Source organism: Fusarium graminearum, chromosome 2 (genome assembly GCF_000240135.3).
Source record: "Fusarium graminearum PH-1 chromosome 2, whole genome shotgun sequence".
Taxonomy (NCBI): Eukaryota; Fungi; Ascomycota; class Sordariomycetes; order Hypocreales; family Nectriaceae; genus Fusarium; species Fusarium graminearum.
In genome coordinates, this window is record NC_026475.1 from 2529393 (window position 1) to 2547066 (window position 17674).

Sequence of the window (17674 nt, forward strand, 5' to 3'; positions counted from 1 at the left end):
CGGATAAGGCGATGTGACGAGGCTAAGTGTTTTGCCATGGGATACTATGGCCCACTGATGAGATTTTTCTGTATCTTGGACGAATTGTCTTAGTAAAACGAAAACGGTATTTTGGGGCGATGGATGGAAACAGTTCCGATATCGTGTTTTCTATGATACGCGGTATGCTTATAAGATTCATTATCCTGCAGTTCCCATTGTCTTCAACATTCGGATCATCATTCATCAAGTTCGGTGTTCACTTGTAACTATATCCCATTATTTACTTGTCTGGAATTCTTGCTCCTTTCTTTATTCGCCATGGTTCTTGTATCTGGTCCTCGTCACGTGACCTCTTTCCCAGTTGAAACGTCTGTTCAACATGCCTTTCTCGAGCCATTGCCGCTCACCCTCGATCACAAGGCTCTCGAGACCTCAACGAGAATTCTCGACATCATCGGCAGATATCGCATGAGACAAGATGAGCGTATCTGTTCACAATCCGATCAATCAGCTCTTAGATTCATCGCCCTGATCTACACACATGTCAAGGCTGGTAACCCAGTTCCCTTGTGCCTCCCAGCGTTCCCATTCAAGTCACCAAACTCGTCTTCAAAAACGTTGGGGAAGCTGCCTGACAAGGGCGAAGAGATTGCTCTTGCTCATCTGAATGGTCTTTGCAGCGCTATCAAAGACGTGTATAAGCCAGGTGCCAAGCTCACTATTATCTCGGATGGACTGGTATACAATGGTATGTCAAAGTACGGTGACAGTGAGTGACTAGACTAACAAGAACAGACCTGTTGGGTGTCCCAGATAGAGATGTCTGGGCATACGGCGAGACTCTTCGATCACTGGCAGTCGAAAAGGAATTTCACAACATTTCTTTTTCGCGCCTAAGAGATCTTGTCGAGATTGACTTGCCACGAGAACTCGATGAGATGTCATACGTGGCAAATGCATCAAACTTTCGTCGCGCACTTCTCAACACCTTCAGTAAGCCTGGATGGAGCTGGGAACAGGTCCGACAGTCGGACGACCAGTGCATGACTTATCGTGGCTACATCAAGTTCCTCCAGACAGATCTGGAGACAGTGTACCCCGTTGGTGAAAACCGCACCAAGTCAAAGTACAAGAGGGGGATTGAGTACATTGCGAAGCAGATGATGGCTCGAGGAGATGTAAGTTTTCAAGATGACTGGACGAAATGAGTTCTGTGCTAATTTTATAGGCCTTTGCCAACACTGTTCGACAAAAATACCCTGACCACATCCGACTATCAATTCATCCATCGACTGGTGCTTCCAAGCTTTCCGTCAGCCTGTTGCCAACTGATTCGATTTACACTACTCCTTGGCATTGTAGTGTAGCGTACAGATTGGATGGTACGATTCGTACAGGCATGCGATCAGAATTCGAGAGCGATACCACTCTCGAACTGGTTTACGATGGCGGGAGACCCTCCTACTATCGTGAGAAATCACCTCTACTGTCATGGGCTGAGGATAAGGGTGGCATCATCGTTGACCCTATGTATCCTGCTGGTGTGATCATTCGTCCTAGCAATGGACCTGGGTCTTTGACTCTCGATGATATCGACACAAAGAAAGTTCGGGCTCTGTCAGAAATCAATTCTCCAGTCGTTCTCAAGGGATTTGTCAAGAAGCCCAACCGCGACCGTTTCATTGATCTCAGTCACCGCTTTGGAACCCCGTTGCCCTGGAAGTTTGGACTTTTGCTGGAAGTCAAAGATCGCGGTGATGATGGGAGAGGTTTGAACAATGTTCTCTCGGCTGAGCCTATGCCATTCCACTACGATGGCTTATTCAAGGTTGTGAAGCAGACCGATGAGGATGGAAATGAGAAGACAGTTTCGACACCACCACAGTAAGTACCATGTTTGTTAACACTGATTAAGTAACTAACTGAGTGATAAGGTTCCAACTGTTCCAGGGCGCCACAGCATCACCCAGAGACACCGGATTCACCATTTTCTCTTCATCAACATTGTTCTTCAAGTATCTCCCAACATGGCTAAAGAAGAACATTTCAAAGCTCACCTGGACCGTTGCAACATCGGCATTCGACAACACAGTCCTCAAAGGTCTGCCGCTGGCCATCGACCATCCCACTACTGGAAAGCCGTGTCTTCGCTACCATGAGCCTTGGCCTCAGTCCAAGACGGTATTTGATGCTTCTGAAGTCACGATCGATGGATTAGAGACCACAGAGAGTGCAGCCATCTGCGATACTATTGACTCGGTTCTCTACGATCGCAGAGTTGCGCTGTATTATGCTTGGGAAAAGGGTGATATCCTGGTGAGTGATAATATTTTGATGATGCATACACGAAGCGACTTTACTGCGGGGATTGATCGGGAGCTTTGGAGGATTCATTTCGAATAAACCGTGAGATTTGCTATTTGGGAAAGATAAGAACAAATGTGTTCAATCTCTGGGGCGTTAAGATAGAATACACTATTTCACAATGGAACGTTTAAATATTACCTGGGCAACATCGTGATGGAGAGACCGCCTGACTATCGTCGATACATCTTTGTCTGTAGCTGGCCTCAGTGAAGTCTATGAAATGTTGTCGACGATGATTGCGAGCATCTACTTCACCTCCGGTAAGAGCCATGCTTACATGGGAATAACTCCCAAGAAGAAAACCGAAAGCGGTTTTGAGACTCTTTAGATATTGAAAGGCTCTTCTGAAGGTTTCCCACAGACAGCGATCCGAAGTAAGACGGCGTCCAAAGCGCAACAGCTATGTGTACGGTCTATAAAGGATAATATTCTGTGGGTCGTCGAGAGGGTAAGTTGATTAATCCTCATAAATCAATTTATCAATGAGTCCTAATGTCTAGCCAACAGCAACTGGAGCCCAGGATCTTCCTGGTAACGTTTCAATGCGGCAGTCTTCCACTCATCCCATTCCAAACCCTCATCCACACCTACAGCATCTCGAAGTCCTCTGAAGAGACCTAGGAATCCATCCCAGTCGGCGAGATCATATCCACAGCAGAAAGAAAATCTATGCTGTAAGCGACCATTCCGAACAAAACGGGTCAGATCTCGATGACCCTTTTCCTCAAGTAGGCGTGCGAAAATGACCTCGTCATCGCCCAGGTCGTTGCTACCACTGTAAAAGTCTAAAACTGGTAAGAAACCAATGGGAGAGTTAAAGGGCATGTGCAGGTGACGCAGTGTGAGCCCACTCCCAATCGATAATTCCAGTGATAGTGAAATGCTCATGTACCAGGATATGATCTCCCTTATCGTCTGCGTGCTTGAGATAGAATTCCTCGTCATCATGGACTGCGGGTAAAATATGGGGGACCAAGTCGATGAGATATTGGTGAATTAGGTAGGCATCTACTGCTTGTTGCGAGTACATCTCGTCCCGGACAATTAAGTCCAAGATGAGTTGAATTGAGGATGCGTGATATTCTTGTAAAGAGGAAAAGGGCCCGCTGGTTCGCATTTCAGAATGCGTAAAATTAGTGAGAGATTCTCGCGCAAACGCACCGACATGGGACCCTCCAGGACTATCGAGGGAACCGAGAAGGTCAAAGGGGTATTTTTGAAACTCGACAAAGGTATCCGCCAGTTGGTCCATAACCTTTTTTCTTTACTGCTGAGTCGCAAGGAACCATCTCAAAGATCTGCCAGGTAACTTGTCCATCAAGATGAAACCAAATCCGACAGGGTTGTTTGGGTTCTCAAGCGCAAAGTCGTGAACTTTTGGAGCGGGAATAGCAGTCTTGTCTAGGAACAAGAGGGTTGCAACCTCACTACGGAGGATATAATCTCGCAGTGCTGGAGGAGGGGATGTAGCATTGATCCTGCGGATTCGGGCTATCCAGATGATTCCATCGTCAAAGCGAACATCAATATGATAGTTCATGCCCCCCATTACAGAGGTTCTAGTTGCTCTGTTATACTGGAGCGAAGGGATAGAGCAGGGAATTCCGTGACGTAAACGACTGGCTCGTGCCTCTAACGCACGGGTATCAATCTTGTCAATGAGGTTCCTGAGCTCAAGCATTTCAGCATCCCGGGCGGCAGGATCGTAAGAGTCGGCATTTTGATAATTGAAGGGTTAGTGAGTAATTATAGAAGAAGTGAAGGAAACTCACCTCCCACCTGGGACAGCCATGGAACTGAGGTTGAAGATGGTTCGAGCATAAATGGCTGTTTGCAGAGGACACAGTCACCGATAGTTCGGACAGCCGATCTACGGCAACTTTCAAAATCACACGTCCGCAAAGGCATTACTGATAGAAATCGGAGAATGAGCTCTGCTACATAGACTGTAGGATGGATATGAGGAGCGACTTGCTCCAAAGTTGTGAAGTAAGGCCGAGGAAAACTGGTGCTGTTATCAGGCTGGAAGAGCCAATTGAGCAGGGGTGTTGGTGATACTGCTTGGACTCGGGTCAGCCACTTCCCATTTAACGACCAATCATGGCCACAAATATTTATGCACTGAATGCTAAGGCTACACAAGACTCTTGCTGTTTCGATATAGATTGCGTTGAGATTAAAAGTTATGAGGGGACTGTAACTAAGATGTTATACTAATATCGGCTATCCTCACAATATAACCATTGCAATAATTAAACATGAAAGTAAAACACAAATCAAGGAAATTCTCATACAAACTTCCCACAATCCGTTAGGCCATCTTTATTTGCAATCCTCGATGTTATTCTCCCCTGTTTCATCAGTGATACTTGACTCTAGACTTAAGCTTCTTCCGACCTTGGGGCATAGAGTGCCTAGCTCTCCTTAGCTCAAACTGCACCCTCTCGCCGCTATCTTCAAATATTTCTCCATTGATATTGAAGTCAACCTGAATGCCTTCATTGACTTCCCCGGATAGTCCTGCGCCGGTCAAAAGATTGCCTTTCCTCGGCCCATGGCCGGCCAAAACACTAATGAGACCAAAGCCACCAGAGACAGGTGCCGAACAATACACGATGCGAACAATTAATAGAACCAGGCCAACAATGGGTTGAGCGAGAAGCACTAGTGCCAAGAGAGGAGTACGCTTTAAAACACCAACCGTCTTCCAAGCTTCGTCTTGCTTATGGTACTTGAACATTTCCATGTCTTTCGACGATAAGTGATTTGTTGGAGCTCCAATGCCACAGTAGGCTGTCAGTCGAGACCAAAGCATAGACGAAATTGCAGCCGTAAATTGTATCTGGGATGCTTCGTCAAGTTTATCTGTTAGCAAGTCGCCGACAAAATCGGCCAGTATGAACGAAGCGTCGTTGAGGTGAAGTGTCCGACATCCATCAGGGAATTCTTTATCGAAGCTACCGCCATCGCAACTACCATCAATCAAGTCAACGGAGCTTCGTGTGATTTTCCATTTTCCACTGCAGTGCAGTTGCTGTCTTGTGAAATACAAGGCCTCCTTTCGAAATCGGTCCTTTGAAGGTTTGACCTTGCGGTTTGACTCATGAGGGGTGAGAAGGATAAAGAATTGCTTGACTTGCCCCTGAGGCCACAGTGTTGATAACCATTTCTTCCACTTGTAAAGTGATATTTGGTTTATAGAGTCATCGTCACTTGCTTTGTAAAGCTTATCCCACCACTCTTGATCGTCGCGATGTTGGTCAACTTCATTGTCAAGATGCCATGCTAACCCATTGACATCGGCCGCCACTATGTAATACTGTTGGCCCTCAAGCTCGGACCGTATCGTATTGACATACGATGGGCTTGGTCCGTCCAACATGACAACTGTGATGGACTTGTTGGGAAGCACCAGCATGTTGAAGCCGAAAGGCTGGGGGCGAGAAGGAAGTTTGGTTATATTGTTGAACATCAATGGGATAGTCGCGTTTACCATGAGAGAAGAGCCAGCAGAAAACCTGGCGAGGCCAACGGGACCAGTGAGTCCATATTCGCCACCACTCGCAAATACTTGATTTGTGATTGTTCCCCCGACGAATGTTTTATAGCCGACACTGAGAAGGAGCGGGAAGACAAGCGAGGCAGACAAGAGAAGTGTCCACCGCTGCGACCCTCGACGCATGTTGAGTAGACTACCCAAAACACTCCTCTTGACAATGACATCGTAATTTTGCAAGAGACTAGCCCATCGTGTCTCGAGCTGGAGAAACACAGTGGTCGAGAGCTTGCTTGTGCAGAGGTCCATGATAGACAACATCAACCCGACGATTATCAGTTGGTACTTCTGTCCAACGTTCGCGGCGGTTGCACGGTGGAAGCAACATATGAGACCTGTGATGCTACAGCAGATGCTCAGAAGGAGTGCTGCGACCTCTGACGGATCACAGAGGTTTCGTTTCTTGGGCACACCTAGTGCATGGTGTTGCTCGCTAGTGATGGAGTCGTAAGCGGATCGATCGTTGCTGCGTCGATTCTTGTAACTTGGCGGCGAATGAAAAAGGTTATCCATTTAATTCGAGATGAATTTTGAGAGGGGTTATAGCCAAATAGTGATATAATTTGTGTGGGATCAAAGGAATATGGCCACAAAGTAGAATGATGAAGTAGTTGAATTGATAGAAACTGACGGAAATTTCAGTTGCAGGTCCCCGTCTTTTTCTCCCTAGAACATGCGATGCTGATATTCGAAGCGGAGTTCCCCTCAGTTCTACAATAAGTAAGAATAGGATTCTACATTGTCATCTCATGGTAGCGCTGTGTGACGGTAGTATAGATCCTTCTCAGTTGGGTGACATGCTCACCAATCTCAACGCGACACAATATCAGCTGGACATTGAACTAACGCCAAGTTGTGAACACCATATGTTAAGCCTGTAAATCAGGCTCCAGTCACAGTGTGAAGTTCATTGATATGCTCCATATTTGTCGTTTGTATGACAGGTTAAAGGTCAATATTGGAATAAGAAAAGGTTGTTAGAGTAACGAGCTCACACAGTCTACCATGTCAATTGAGGCCAGCCATCACATTCGGCTTTGATTGGCAAATACTGCCGAGCCTGATTGAAAATTTGCAATCCAAGTCAGAAGTGGCTGCAGGAGCTGAAAACATGGTGGTTGTGATAGACCTAACATGTGATGGAACAAATCAGGCTCTCGGCTATTTGTCCGCGATATCCAAGAATCCCAACATTGCTGCTAGTACTGTTTCCTGTTAGCTTACTAACTATCTATAAGATCACAAGGCATCTTGGGTCAACTCACATGCCCCAGCAGTTACAATGTATGAAGCAGTACCCCAAGCGGTCTGTATCGTCGCAAGATCCGTCCAAGCCTTTGCGTTGAGCCATATTCCGATAGCCAGACTCAGTAGGACTGGTACTAAGACCACAATTGAGATGCGCGTAATCGACCAGTCTAGAACCAGTTCAAGAGCGTATTCACCTTGTAGTACGTCAAGTTGCCCGTCGTTAAGGGTACGATGGATCCAATCTGCCCATGCTCGAGAGATGTGTCGGGGGATGTGCCAGCTTTTGTATGTACTCAATAGGAGATACAAGTCACCAACTCCATTGGCATCTACATTTACTCGGGTATGCGCTCCAGTGTTGACGTCGCACTAGACTTATCAGTACAAACTGAGACTTGTTATTGAAACAGACACACCTTGTATAATCTAAATCCCGCGAGATGCTTTAACGATAACAGTGTTCCTCTCATCCCGCGTAGACGAAAGGTCGCCCAACTGAGCTTTGAGAAGAATTGCTCTGGTCCATCGATGAACACAATTCTTTCCTTGGGATTGAGAGCGCCGCGTGGAAATATGCCCAAAACGACATATGTCGGCTGGATCCGTGACTCGACCTCAATTGCTGTAGTACGTGACACGCCGAAAACGGGTGTCGAAAAGAAACTCTTTTTCTTGATCTTCCCTGCTCCTGATGGTCTTGGACTTCGATGCTCAGCCAAATCACTACCCGAATTTCCATGTTCCTCATCACGTCGAGGGACAGAAGTCGCTGGAAACATGACTTTCTTAAAAGCTTCTGGATACGGAAATGTTGCACTTTGCGTGGAAGATTCGTAGTTGGCACCTAGTTGCGGCATGCCTTCAGCGGCGGGTGGTTTCAAGAACCACTGGGTCTTTATCTTTCTTTCTTGTCGAAGTGTTCGGATGCACGCGTTCTGCTGCCCTTTAATGGTGTCGTACTCTGTGTGGCCTATACCGTAGGAAAAGTAAGTATGCCATGTCTTGGTCGGTATTGGCACGGCGGGTGCAGGATATGATAGTGACACTGGAGTATCTGGATTAATGGGAGCCATGATTGTTCGTCGCCAAGTTGAAACAGGCCAGTTTTACCTAACGTGCTTGAAAATGACCCCGCACAGGATAGATGAAAAGCGAGAACGAAGAACATGTCTGGAGCTTGCAAATTAGTTCAGCCGCAAGCCACTTCTTAGCATCCAATAATATATTTGAGAAGGGTTAGACGCTAAACTACTCAACATGGCGGTCAATATGTGTCTAACCCATGGGCCATGGATGCAGCTGAAGCATAGAAAAATAAAATATGTCCTACTTGTTTAGCATTCTACACAAAATGTCTCCGTAATTAAAGACTTTTTCTATCCGTCCACCTCGTTCGTAGCAGACAGCCCAAATCCAATCTTGTCCATAATTTCCAACGCATGACCTAGCTTCTCTCTCACAGCATAGGCTCTTACTGCTCGACAATCTGGGCTTGGCTCGGCTGCATACGCCTGGAGGACCTGTTCGACTTCCGGAAGGTCAAGTAGAAACTTGGCAATTCTCGAGGGTCCATAGCCGTTTCCTTTCGGATCTTTCCTATCTTTCCATCTGCCAGCCAATAATGCATAGTGAAGGGGTGTGAAACATTGCCCATACTTTTCAGCTGTCCATGCCAGTCTTATGTCTGCCTCCAGAAGAATTCGCATAATATCCTCGTTGAAGGTGTCATCTCTTTTGAAAAGCGTCATAAAGCAAGTTTGCCCTTCCTTGTTTCTGCTGAAAAGATCGACACCCTTGTGACGTACCAGAATTTGCATATTTTCCGCAGTCCGCGCATAGTGTAATGGACTGGAGCCCCGTTTATCCTTGTAATTCAAGTCTTTACATAGTTCCAACAGTCTCTGCAACAATATTCGTGGATAATCTCCCCATCTCAATAATGCGGTATGGACTGGCAACTGACCATTGTTGTTGGACTTATGTGCAAGTCCTTTGGTGTCAAGCTTGACAAGGCGCTCAACCATGAGAATACATGTATCACAAGCGCTGTTACAAGATTCCATAATGCAAACATGCAGAGGACTGTTGTTCTTTTCATCTTGGATCTGCATCAGCTTGTGGGTGTCAATATCCATCCAAAACGTAGCAAGACGGTAGTTCCTTCCGGCAAGTGCAATATGAAGGAAGAACTTGTTTTCGCTGATAATCCGTTGACAGATCTTGTACTCTTTACTACTGCGGTCAGGAAAGAACTTTCCCTGAAAGTAGAGTTTCGGAAAGAGATCACGAAATGTTGAGTGTCCGAGTGTGAAATTATCCCAGTGGTCATACAAATCCAGGCTACCCGGGTAGGCGGCCAGTTTATATCTCCAGTCATCGAAAAGAAATGCTATTCGATCAACTAAAATGGAGTCGATTACCAATGAACCCTCCTCTCCTTGATTTTTGATCGACAATTGTAGCAAAATTTCTACCCCAGGTGGGTATGAAGACACTATTTTTCCGATACAATTTTCAAGATGCGCCTCATTGAGAGGGGATGTGACTTGTTGACAAGTAAATAGAAATAATTCCAACATGTCAAAGTCTTTCGTACGGATTGCAAGGTCGATGGGTGTTGCTTTCATTCCCCGATGTGGTATAACGAAAGGATCGACTCCGTTTTCGACGAGGTATTTGCATATATGGCCATGTTTAGCTTTAAAAGCAACCATCAAAGGCGAATCTGGAAGTGATGCACCCGAAAGATCGGCATCCAAACGGTGAAGGAGTTTGACGTGTTTCAGATCTCCAGATCTACAAGCACTGATTAACTCGTGTTCTCCAGCTTTGTTTTCCTTTGGGAACGATATCTTTGCTCGGGACTCTTCATTGTGGAATTTCTGATTGTGACGTTGCAAATCGGTTTGTGCGGTGTAACCAACGACATAGGCAAAGCAGCTTTCCTCCTTGCACCTGAAAGGACGTTCGTGACTGGCGCGATGCTGTCGCAGTAGGTCCTCGTTCGGATATCCAACAGGGAACTTGGGGCATTGAAGTCTCGTGCATTTGTGTCTTTTTTCGCCTTCCAATTCTTTGAAACCTGTGTTTTGGGACAGGTCATCCCACTGGGTGTGTATCATCATTCTTATATCGATCACCTTGTCTTGTATGGATTGCGCTAGGAGCTTGCTAGCTTCCTCAGTGGACCCTGCGACCACTTCTATGTCAGCTATTCCATCTGTGTCAGTTCTCTGATAGGCCTTTTCCAGATCCGATAGAGCATTTTTGGCTGTGGCTATATTTAAGTCTAAGTCAGAGACAATATCCATGTTGAGGGGCTCGGTTTTGTCGACGTGTGACTGATAATACGCAGCAGCATAGTCCATGAAACCGAAGTAGCCTGACTGAAGAACGTCGCACACTTGGTCGCTTGCAATACCGAGAAATGGTCTGGAACTGAGATAACGGCAACAAAAGAGGGACATGGCGATGTGCTCTCGCATAAGGTCAATGGTATTGGTGTATACGAGATATCTTTGTCATGATTAGCTTCAGCCACCACCAGGAATGTTTAAGGGCCTTAGCTTACTTGCTTGCTGTTTCGTGAATTATGTTAATAGTTTGTTCAGACTCGACCCCCGGAAACATTTCGCAGTCTGTAGCATCAACGAGAGAACTGCAAAGTTGTTTGCAGTTATCTGCACGAACGTCATCCGGATCGCATAGTCCCTGAACTACATCGATACAGAATCTTGACTGTATCTCTCTCCATCGAAGTGGTCGCTCTGAACATACTACCCAACCAAGAATCTTTTTGGCGCTTGTTTGTGCCGACGGTCCAGCGGCATGAATTACACGCTGAATAATACGTTCATATCTGTGTATCTCGGTTAGTCAAGTAAGAATACATAAAAGGATACTTACGCTTCATCCAGATCGCGTGGAAACTCGTTGTCTTCCAGCTGTGCTTTGTACTCCTTCCTTGACCCCATCGATGCCAAATTTGATAAAACCACTTTAGCATACAGAAACATTCCTTGGTGAGTGTTAGTGTCTTCAATTCGATATCCCAAAGCGTCCCTTCTTTGTTCATACCTTTTGCTGCCTCTGAAACTTTGAGGATTAAATCATTTTCATCATCACAAGAAAGCCGGAACCTGTTACGAATAACGGAAGCCTGTCCCTTACAATATTCTTCAATGTCCTTTCTGTGTAGATCGGCTGTGTGAAGTCGAATTTGTGGGTAAGACGAAAGAAGAGGTTCAATCCTTCCGTCTTCTTGCCCACAGATCAAGAGCCTGATGCGACAACCTCGAGATGGGGCCATTCGGAGCAACTCATATAAACACCACTTGAGAACATTTTCAGGCTCATTGTCCTTGGCCTCGTCAAGGCCATCAAGAACGATAGTAATATCGCGCTGCGAGAACAGGCAATCCGAGGCCAGGCTCTTAAGAAATGGAAGATCAAGGTAGTCCATAGAAGAGCATTTGTCATAGGCAAACCGCATCATCACACCATCAGTGTTGATTATCTGAGTGATGATATGGCAAAGCATTGATCTAAATGATTTGCGATCCGCATCGTTGTGCTTGAAGAAGAAGTAAACCAACAAAGGGTGAGTTGGGGTTTGACGAGATGGCTTGTCTTTGAGGTAACGAATAATTGTTCTCACGAGAGTAGACTTCCCTGTGTATCACGACATGCATTAGCAACCAAAGGCACCAAAAGTAACAATGTAGAGATTTACCAGCACCGGGGCATCCATTCAGATAGAGAACACATCCTTCCGATGACTCGTTGACTTCCCATGATTGGAAACGTAAGTTAGAGAGAACCCATCTCCCTGAAGATTCAATAACCATGTCTGGAAGCTCCAGTTGGCTAATGATCTGCGCCAGAGAAACATTCAACTTTCTTTCCAAACACGACATGATCTGCTCAATCTCTTGCTTCTGTCTTCTCGCTTCTTCCAAATTGATTACATCATCTAGACCCGACTGTATTTGACCAAATTGATCTTTTGCGTATAGATCGGAATCTTGAACGCTTTTGAGGATCGCATGCTGTTGAAGTTTATCGTCTGATAACATAGCTTGTTTTCTCTTCAGGCTTTCTATGATGGGCTTGACATTTCGTCGGAATTCTCTCCAGATGAACATGAACATCCGTTTCCAGTCTATGATGGTTAACGGTGGCTAATTAAGCGAGGAACCTTGAAACAAACCAGGTTTAGAGAAAACTTCTAGTATGGAACTATGGAAACGGAGGATATCGGAGAAGTAGTCTTCCAGCATCCGCTTCAACTGTTCATCATGCCTGATGAGGTTGCGGAATACAGCCAAATTGTCGAGTGCGATTGCAATTTCCTCATAGACATCAATGATGTTTTTGATACTATTCGTCCATGTTGTCGCTATCATGAGAACAAGCTTAACGGGGCCCTATATGCTTTAATAAATTGGAAGCTACTAGATGAAAACCAAGAGGCTTACCCAAATGAATGCGACTGCTTCACTAACGTTCAGGAATATTGACACAAGTTTTTCGATCTCTTCCATTGTGTCCAGGAACCTACTCATTCTACCTAGCCTACAAAGGCTCTTCTCACCCCCGAGTTTGATTTGTATCTTCTGAATTTCACGGTTGATAGATATCCGATTCGCGCCGCTGATCTCTTTTATTTGGGCATCGGTAAGTTCGCGTCGGAATTGGTTCATGGACCTTTCCAAGCTATGTCGCGGTGAAGACGCCATACTCTAGATAACGATATGTAGGCACGATGTCGAACGTCGGTGGTGCTTGGCTAACAATGGGTGGTGGAATAGCGATATATTTGATTTGTAAGTGACAGAATTATTTCAACCCCGTTTTAGCCCAAGGCAGAATTACTTGCTGACATGCATCATGTGACTCCAAATGACTGTGAAGTCATTGGTGGTGTATACGCGGTGGAGATTTACTATATGCACAGCCTGGTTAGGCAAAGGCCAGGTCACAATTCTTCAACAAGGCTCGGCGCTTCGCTCGCTCGAATAATCTCTCCTACTCAGTCCTCACACGTCATCAACATATCCTGCCAACGTCAAACTGGATCAAACAAAACGCACGTTATCTACCTCAGACATTCAATATGATGGGGTTCTCGAAAAGGCAACTATGTTGCGAAAATAACACAGAACTTGGTAACTCATCCAAAAGACGCTCAGTTGCCTCCAGGTCCGAGGGCTATGATGGACCAGTTATGGACTTCGACCAGCCATACTGTACAGACTATGTAGAAGAGGTATCAATGATCGAAGAGGACAATGATTCGCATCAAAGGATCTGTTACGGAACGGTAAGTAATATACAAGGTGGTTGAAATTAAGTCTCATGGTGTATAGATATGCTCTGTTTCGGTCTCACTGTGCTCCGATACAAAACTTCCTGAGACGACGCGGCCGTGGGAGAGGTACTGCTTGTTCGGCGTACAGGTTGGCGCTGGGTCCTGCTGTTTAGAACCCGGTCTTGATGCAGAACCGAAACAGCGATCGCTTTTTGACGCTGATACAGTCTTGACTTTATCTTTCCTCACTTCAAAAGTCCAACAGGTATCTTTCGCAGCCGTGATTGGTGTCAACGCCCTGGATAGAAAACGCAGAAATTCAGCCAAAATGATAGTCAAAGCTACAGTCAATGTCTACGGTCCAAAATACCTTATGGATGAAGTTGATCAAGCGTTATCTCACATACCCTCGTCCTTGCAACATCCGGTATTTCTTGAGCCCGGTGTTCCCTATATCAATCCCCAATTCTTCTACCCCAGCGCCGAGAAGACCGACCTGAGATATTTAGTGGGCCCGGCTTATGAGGATACTACATCTCACGTGTCTCGAACCGTCGATAAAGTCATGAATTGCTTAGACAATTGGTCTGAGGATGGAAATGCAGCAGGGTGCTCAATAAAACACTTTCAGCCAATATTCAATCGATATCTCGTTGATACTACACTCAAAGAGTACCTATACCATCCTAGTTTTCTACATTCTTGGATCTGACTGACCCCAGCATAGTCATCAGCTTCAAGGAGTTGAGTTCATACTTGATCGGGAAGATCCAGAATCCGTCAGGCAGGCGGACAAAACGGCATCTATGTCCATCAACCACTGGTAACTCTGCCTTTCAATCTGTTAGGTCTCTACTTGGGCTAACTACGGTATCATTAGTAGCCTACTACTACCATACGCAGACAAACTGAGTCTTGGCGGGATACTAGCTGATGTGATGGGCCTAGGCAAAACGCTAACCATGTTGAGTGCGATTCTCTGCTCAAAGCACTTGAAACATAGCTATGACATGAGTGGAAGCAACAATCGGGATAGCGATTCACAACAAACAGACTTGACATTAATTGTTCTACCGTCGCGGCGTACGTCAGTTCAATCTACTTTCAAGGATCTCGCTAACAGGACAACAGAACTACTTGACGTCTGGAAGAATGAGATCGCCCAGTAAGTTAATATTGTGACAGTGTTAAGTAATAGTGCTAATAAGTTCCAGGAGATTTCGCCCGCAGACTTTCAAGGTTCATATTTTCCATGGACAGACTCGAGCTAAAAACCAAGATCAATTTCTTGACAGCGATATTGTTTTGACGACCTATCACACACTGGAAAAGGACAGTATTACCAATAGCATTTTGAATTCCATCAGATGGTCAAGGATTGTACTCGATGAGGGTAAGTCGAGTAGCTGTTTGCTTACTTTCACGATTACTGACGACTATTGAAGCCCATCATATACGCAACTCTTCCACCAAAATGCACAAAGCCGCAGTCGCCCTCCAAAGCGAGACGCGATGGTGTTTGACAGGAACACCAATTCAGAACAGCCTGGACGATCTACGATCACTTTTTCAATTCCTTCGACTCGAACCATTCTGCCGTAGCAAGGCATTTGAGGAGTACATCGTCAAGCCATTCAGACAAGACACGAGCGACAGTTATGAGGCCTTTGATCCATCTCAAAATCTTAGAACTATTTTAAAGGCGTGCTTTCTCAGAAGAACTCAGTTAAATCTGAGATTACCGACAATTACCATATACAAGGTCCCAGTTACACCAACAGATGTCGAGAAGGCAATGTTCAAGAAGATTCTTGATGATTGTCGCGAAGAGTTTGACACAATTGCTGGTAACGGCAAGGGTTCAAAGAAGTCCAACATCTTATTCTCGGCGATCATGAAATTCCGGAGAGTGTGCAACCATGGAGATATTAAGATCAATACGACGGCTCCACAAAGGTCAACTCATTTGACTGTACCCAAGATGAAAAGACGTACTTCACCATCGCCCACTGCAGAGCCGAGTTGCGAGTTTTGTAGCAACGCCAGTCTTGAGGAGGACTTGCTTGTTGCACTCGACAGCTGCCCTCTCTGTGGTCGGCTCCTATCTGAAGGTTTTTTTAAATTGCCGTCCGCAGCCGCATCACCTCAGACTATGCCTTCGTCTCGCGGGTCTCCATTGGACATAGATATGGTGCCTCCAGAACCCTTGAACGCGGATCTACGCTTTCTTGGATCCAGCAACGACTTCAAAAAACAGTCGTCGAAGATGTCTAAGGTAGTCGAGAACATCAACTTATCGTGCTTAGACAAAGACTCCAAGAGGTAACCTTCCACACATAAGTAGTGTGATTATACTAACATGGAGATAGTGTTGTGTTCTCCAGTTGGAGAGATACGCTGGACATCCTCGCGAAGATACTGATGTCCGAAGGAATTCCTTTCGTTCAGATCGATGGGCGGAACCCACTCATGGGCCGAACAGAATTACTTTCAAGATTCCGTCAAGACCCAACTGTGAAAGTCCTTCTGATATCAATCAATACTGGCGCGGTTGGGTGAGTGTTTCAGTAAAAATGATTACATCAGAGACGATATACTGACGATAGGACAGCCTCACTTTGACAGAAGCCAATATGGTCCATATCGTTGAACCGCAGTGGAACCCGACAATCGAAGATCAGGCCATCGCACGGGTCGTGAGAATGGGTCAGACACGGCCAGTGACTGTTTACAGATATATCATGAACGAATCTGTAGAGCAGGTATTTCTTCATATCCACTCAATGTTGTGGATATTGGCTAACTCAGAACAGTCAGTGTTGAAGTTGCAGCAAAGGAAGACCCAGATCATCAAGCTGTCTATGCAGGATAAAACCGATGATGAATCCGACTCAAACTTAGACGTAAGAACACTACTCTTTTCTCAGTTTGTAGGTTACTAACATCAAGCAGCGCTTCAAGTTTGCTATCGATCCGAATGAATGGGAAGTTGGTTGTTAGCCCCTAGAATGATTTATCAATCAACTATTTTAGATGAAATGATCAATGTATTACAATTATTGAATTTGGGCCTTAGTGAGAAGAAAGATATAGGTTTTGCTACTGTTCAGTCGGTACTTCTCTCAGTATCTGCCAGTCTTGTTGAACGTCAAGGGTATCACGTGTCCTATCACGTGATTATGATACGTGCATGTAAATACATCTTTCCTGGACCTATCGGCTCAAGATCAATAGAACTAGTGGTTATTATAATTAAACCCGTGCAATTGCTCTATTACTTGGATGATAGCATCTAAAAGCTTCCTACATCGAGCCAACTCGTCAATTCCATGAGTGAACCTGCGCGTCTACCCAGGGACGATGAGCTGAAAATGATCAACTACCTTCGCATCGAAAAAGCTCCAAATTTGTACTGAAATGCGAGAAGAAGAATAGGAGCCAGAGCAAATAACTCCAATACATCAATGATTTTATGAGAATTATCACGACAGGCTCCTGACTGTGTCGTTGAACTACGGCACTTACCCTGAACTAACACAGCGAAAAGAATATCCAGTGTCACGGACCACGCTCGACGATCGCAATTTAATCTCACCAACTCATGCATGTCTCGTATGCATGCCATTTACACTTTATCGGTTTGTTGAAGCTCGATTAGTAGTTCATCTGGCCCTTAGCACTGATTTCACATCACTGGTCAGAGGAATCAATATTGGACGCCACCAAGTTGGAAATGTGACAGTGGAAGTCAAATATGACAAAACAATTGCGAGGGGCGCGATAACAACCCCACAAAGTTTTTCAGGGGTTGATTGGTATGCTATGTTCCAGGTTTCTTCGTTCCGGTATGTACCAGCATGAATCCCGATTTGCAAACAGTTGGAAGATCATAGACTGATTAAATGTGTGTCGGGTTCGGGGACTTTCGCAGCTTGTGTATTATCATACGATATGGATAAAAACATGTATTAAGTTGCATTCAAATGCTTGGTGTAACTAATTAGGCTTGATACAGCAACCATAGATACGCGTCGACTCAATCCATCAAACATGGCTTGCAAATATGAATCACGCAGGGCAATGACCAACTCTTATCACAATCCCAACAAAACGCGGCGCTCGAATGACCACAGGGAGATGAAGAGTCTATTCAGAAACGCCACCAGATCCAAGTAGTCGGAAAGCCGTTGCTGTTTCGGGTGCGCAAT

At 45.4% G+C, this 17674-nt stretch overlaps 6 protein-coding genes across 6 annotated transcripts; 2 read left to right on the forward strand and 4 right to left on the reverse strand.

The window, feature by feature from the left end:
• Positions 1–300: 300 nt before the first annotated feature.
• Positions 301–2970, forward strand: FGSG_08227 (uncharacterized protein; the record flags this gene model as incomplete). The annotated part of the gene is made up of 6 exons (XM_011322278.1): positions 301–730; positions 796–1160; positions 1211–1866; positions 1917–2298; positions 2711–2797; positions 2857–2970. The coding sequence occupies 6 exons, from the start codon at positions 301–303 to the stop codon at positions 2968–2970; spliced, it is 2034 nt and encodes a 677-aa protein (XP_011320580.1).
• Positions 2971–3613: 643 nt separating this feature from the next.
• FGSG_08226 (uncharacterized protein) lies at positions 3614–4068 on the reverse strand (the record flags this gene model as incomplete). Its single annotated transcript, XM_011322279.1, has 2 exons — positions 3614–3925; positions 3991–4068. 2 exons carry the CDS (start codon positions 4066–4068, stop codon positions 3614–3616), a joined length of 390 nt encoding a protein of 129 aa, XP_011320581.1.
• Positions 4069–4708: 640 nt separating this feature from the next.
• Positions 4709–6418, reverse strand: FGSG_13418 (uncharacterized protein; the record flags this gene model as incomplete). Its single annotated transcript, XM_011322280.1, has 1 exon — positions 4709–6418. The coding sequence occupies one exon, from the start codon at positions 6416–6418 to the stop codon at positions 4709–4711; it is 1710 nt and encodes a 569-aa protein (XP_011320582.1).
• A 648-nt stretch (positions 6419–7066) lies between these two features.
• On the reverse strand, positions 7067–8229 carry FGSG_13419 (uncharacterized protein; the record flags this gene model as incomplete). The annotated part of the gene is made up of 3 exons (XM_011322281.1): positions 7067–7110; positions 7171–7525; positions 7573–8229. The coding sequence occupies 3 exons, from the start codon at positions 8227–8229 to the stop codon at positions 7067–7069; spliced, it is 1056 nt and encodes a 351-aa protein (XP_011320583.1).
• A 303-nt stretch (positions 8230–8532) lies between these two features.
• Positions 8533–12699, reverse strand: FGSG_08224 (uncharacterized protein; the record flags this gene model as incomplete). The annotated part of the gene is made up of 8 exons (XM_011322282.1): positions 8533–10672; positions 10728–10867; positions 10934–11015; positions 11063–11174; positions 11234–11827; positions 11889–12317; positions 12366–12582; positions 12634–12699. The coding sequence occupies 8 exons, from the start codon at positions 12697–12699 to the stop codon at positions 8533–8535; spliced, it is 3780 nt and encodes a 1259-aa protein (XP_011320584.1).
• A 572-nt stretch (positions 12700–13271) lies between these two features.
• FGSG_08223 (uncharacterized protein) lies at positions 13272–16803 on the forward strand (the record flags this gene model as incomplete). Its single annotated transcript, XM_011322283.1, has 10 exons — positions 13272–13478; positions 13525–14028; positions 14157–14289; positions 14370–14631; positions 14681–14859; positions 14912–15741; positions 15836–16021; positions 16073–16228; positions 16280–16396; positions 16756–16803. The coding sequence occupies 10 exons, from the start codon at positions 13272–13274 to the stop codon at positions 16801–16803; spliced, it is 2622 nt and encodes an 873-aa protein (XP_011320585.1).
• Between the last annotated feature and the right edge of the window lie 871 nt (positions 16804–17674).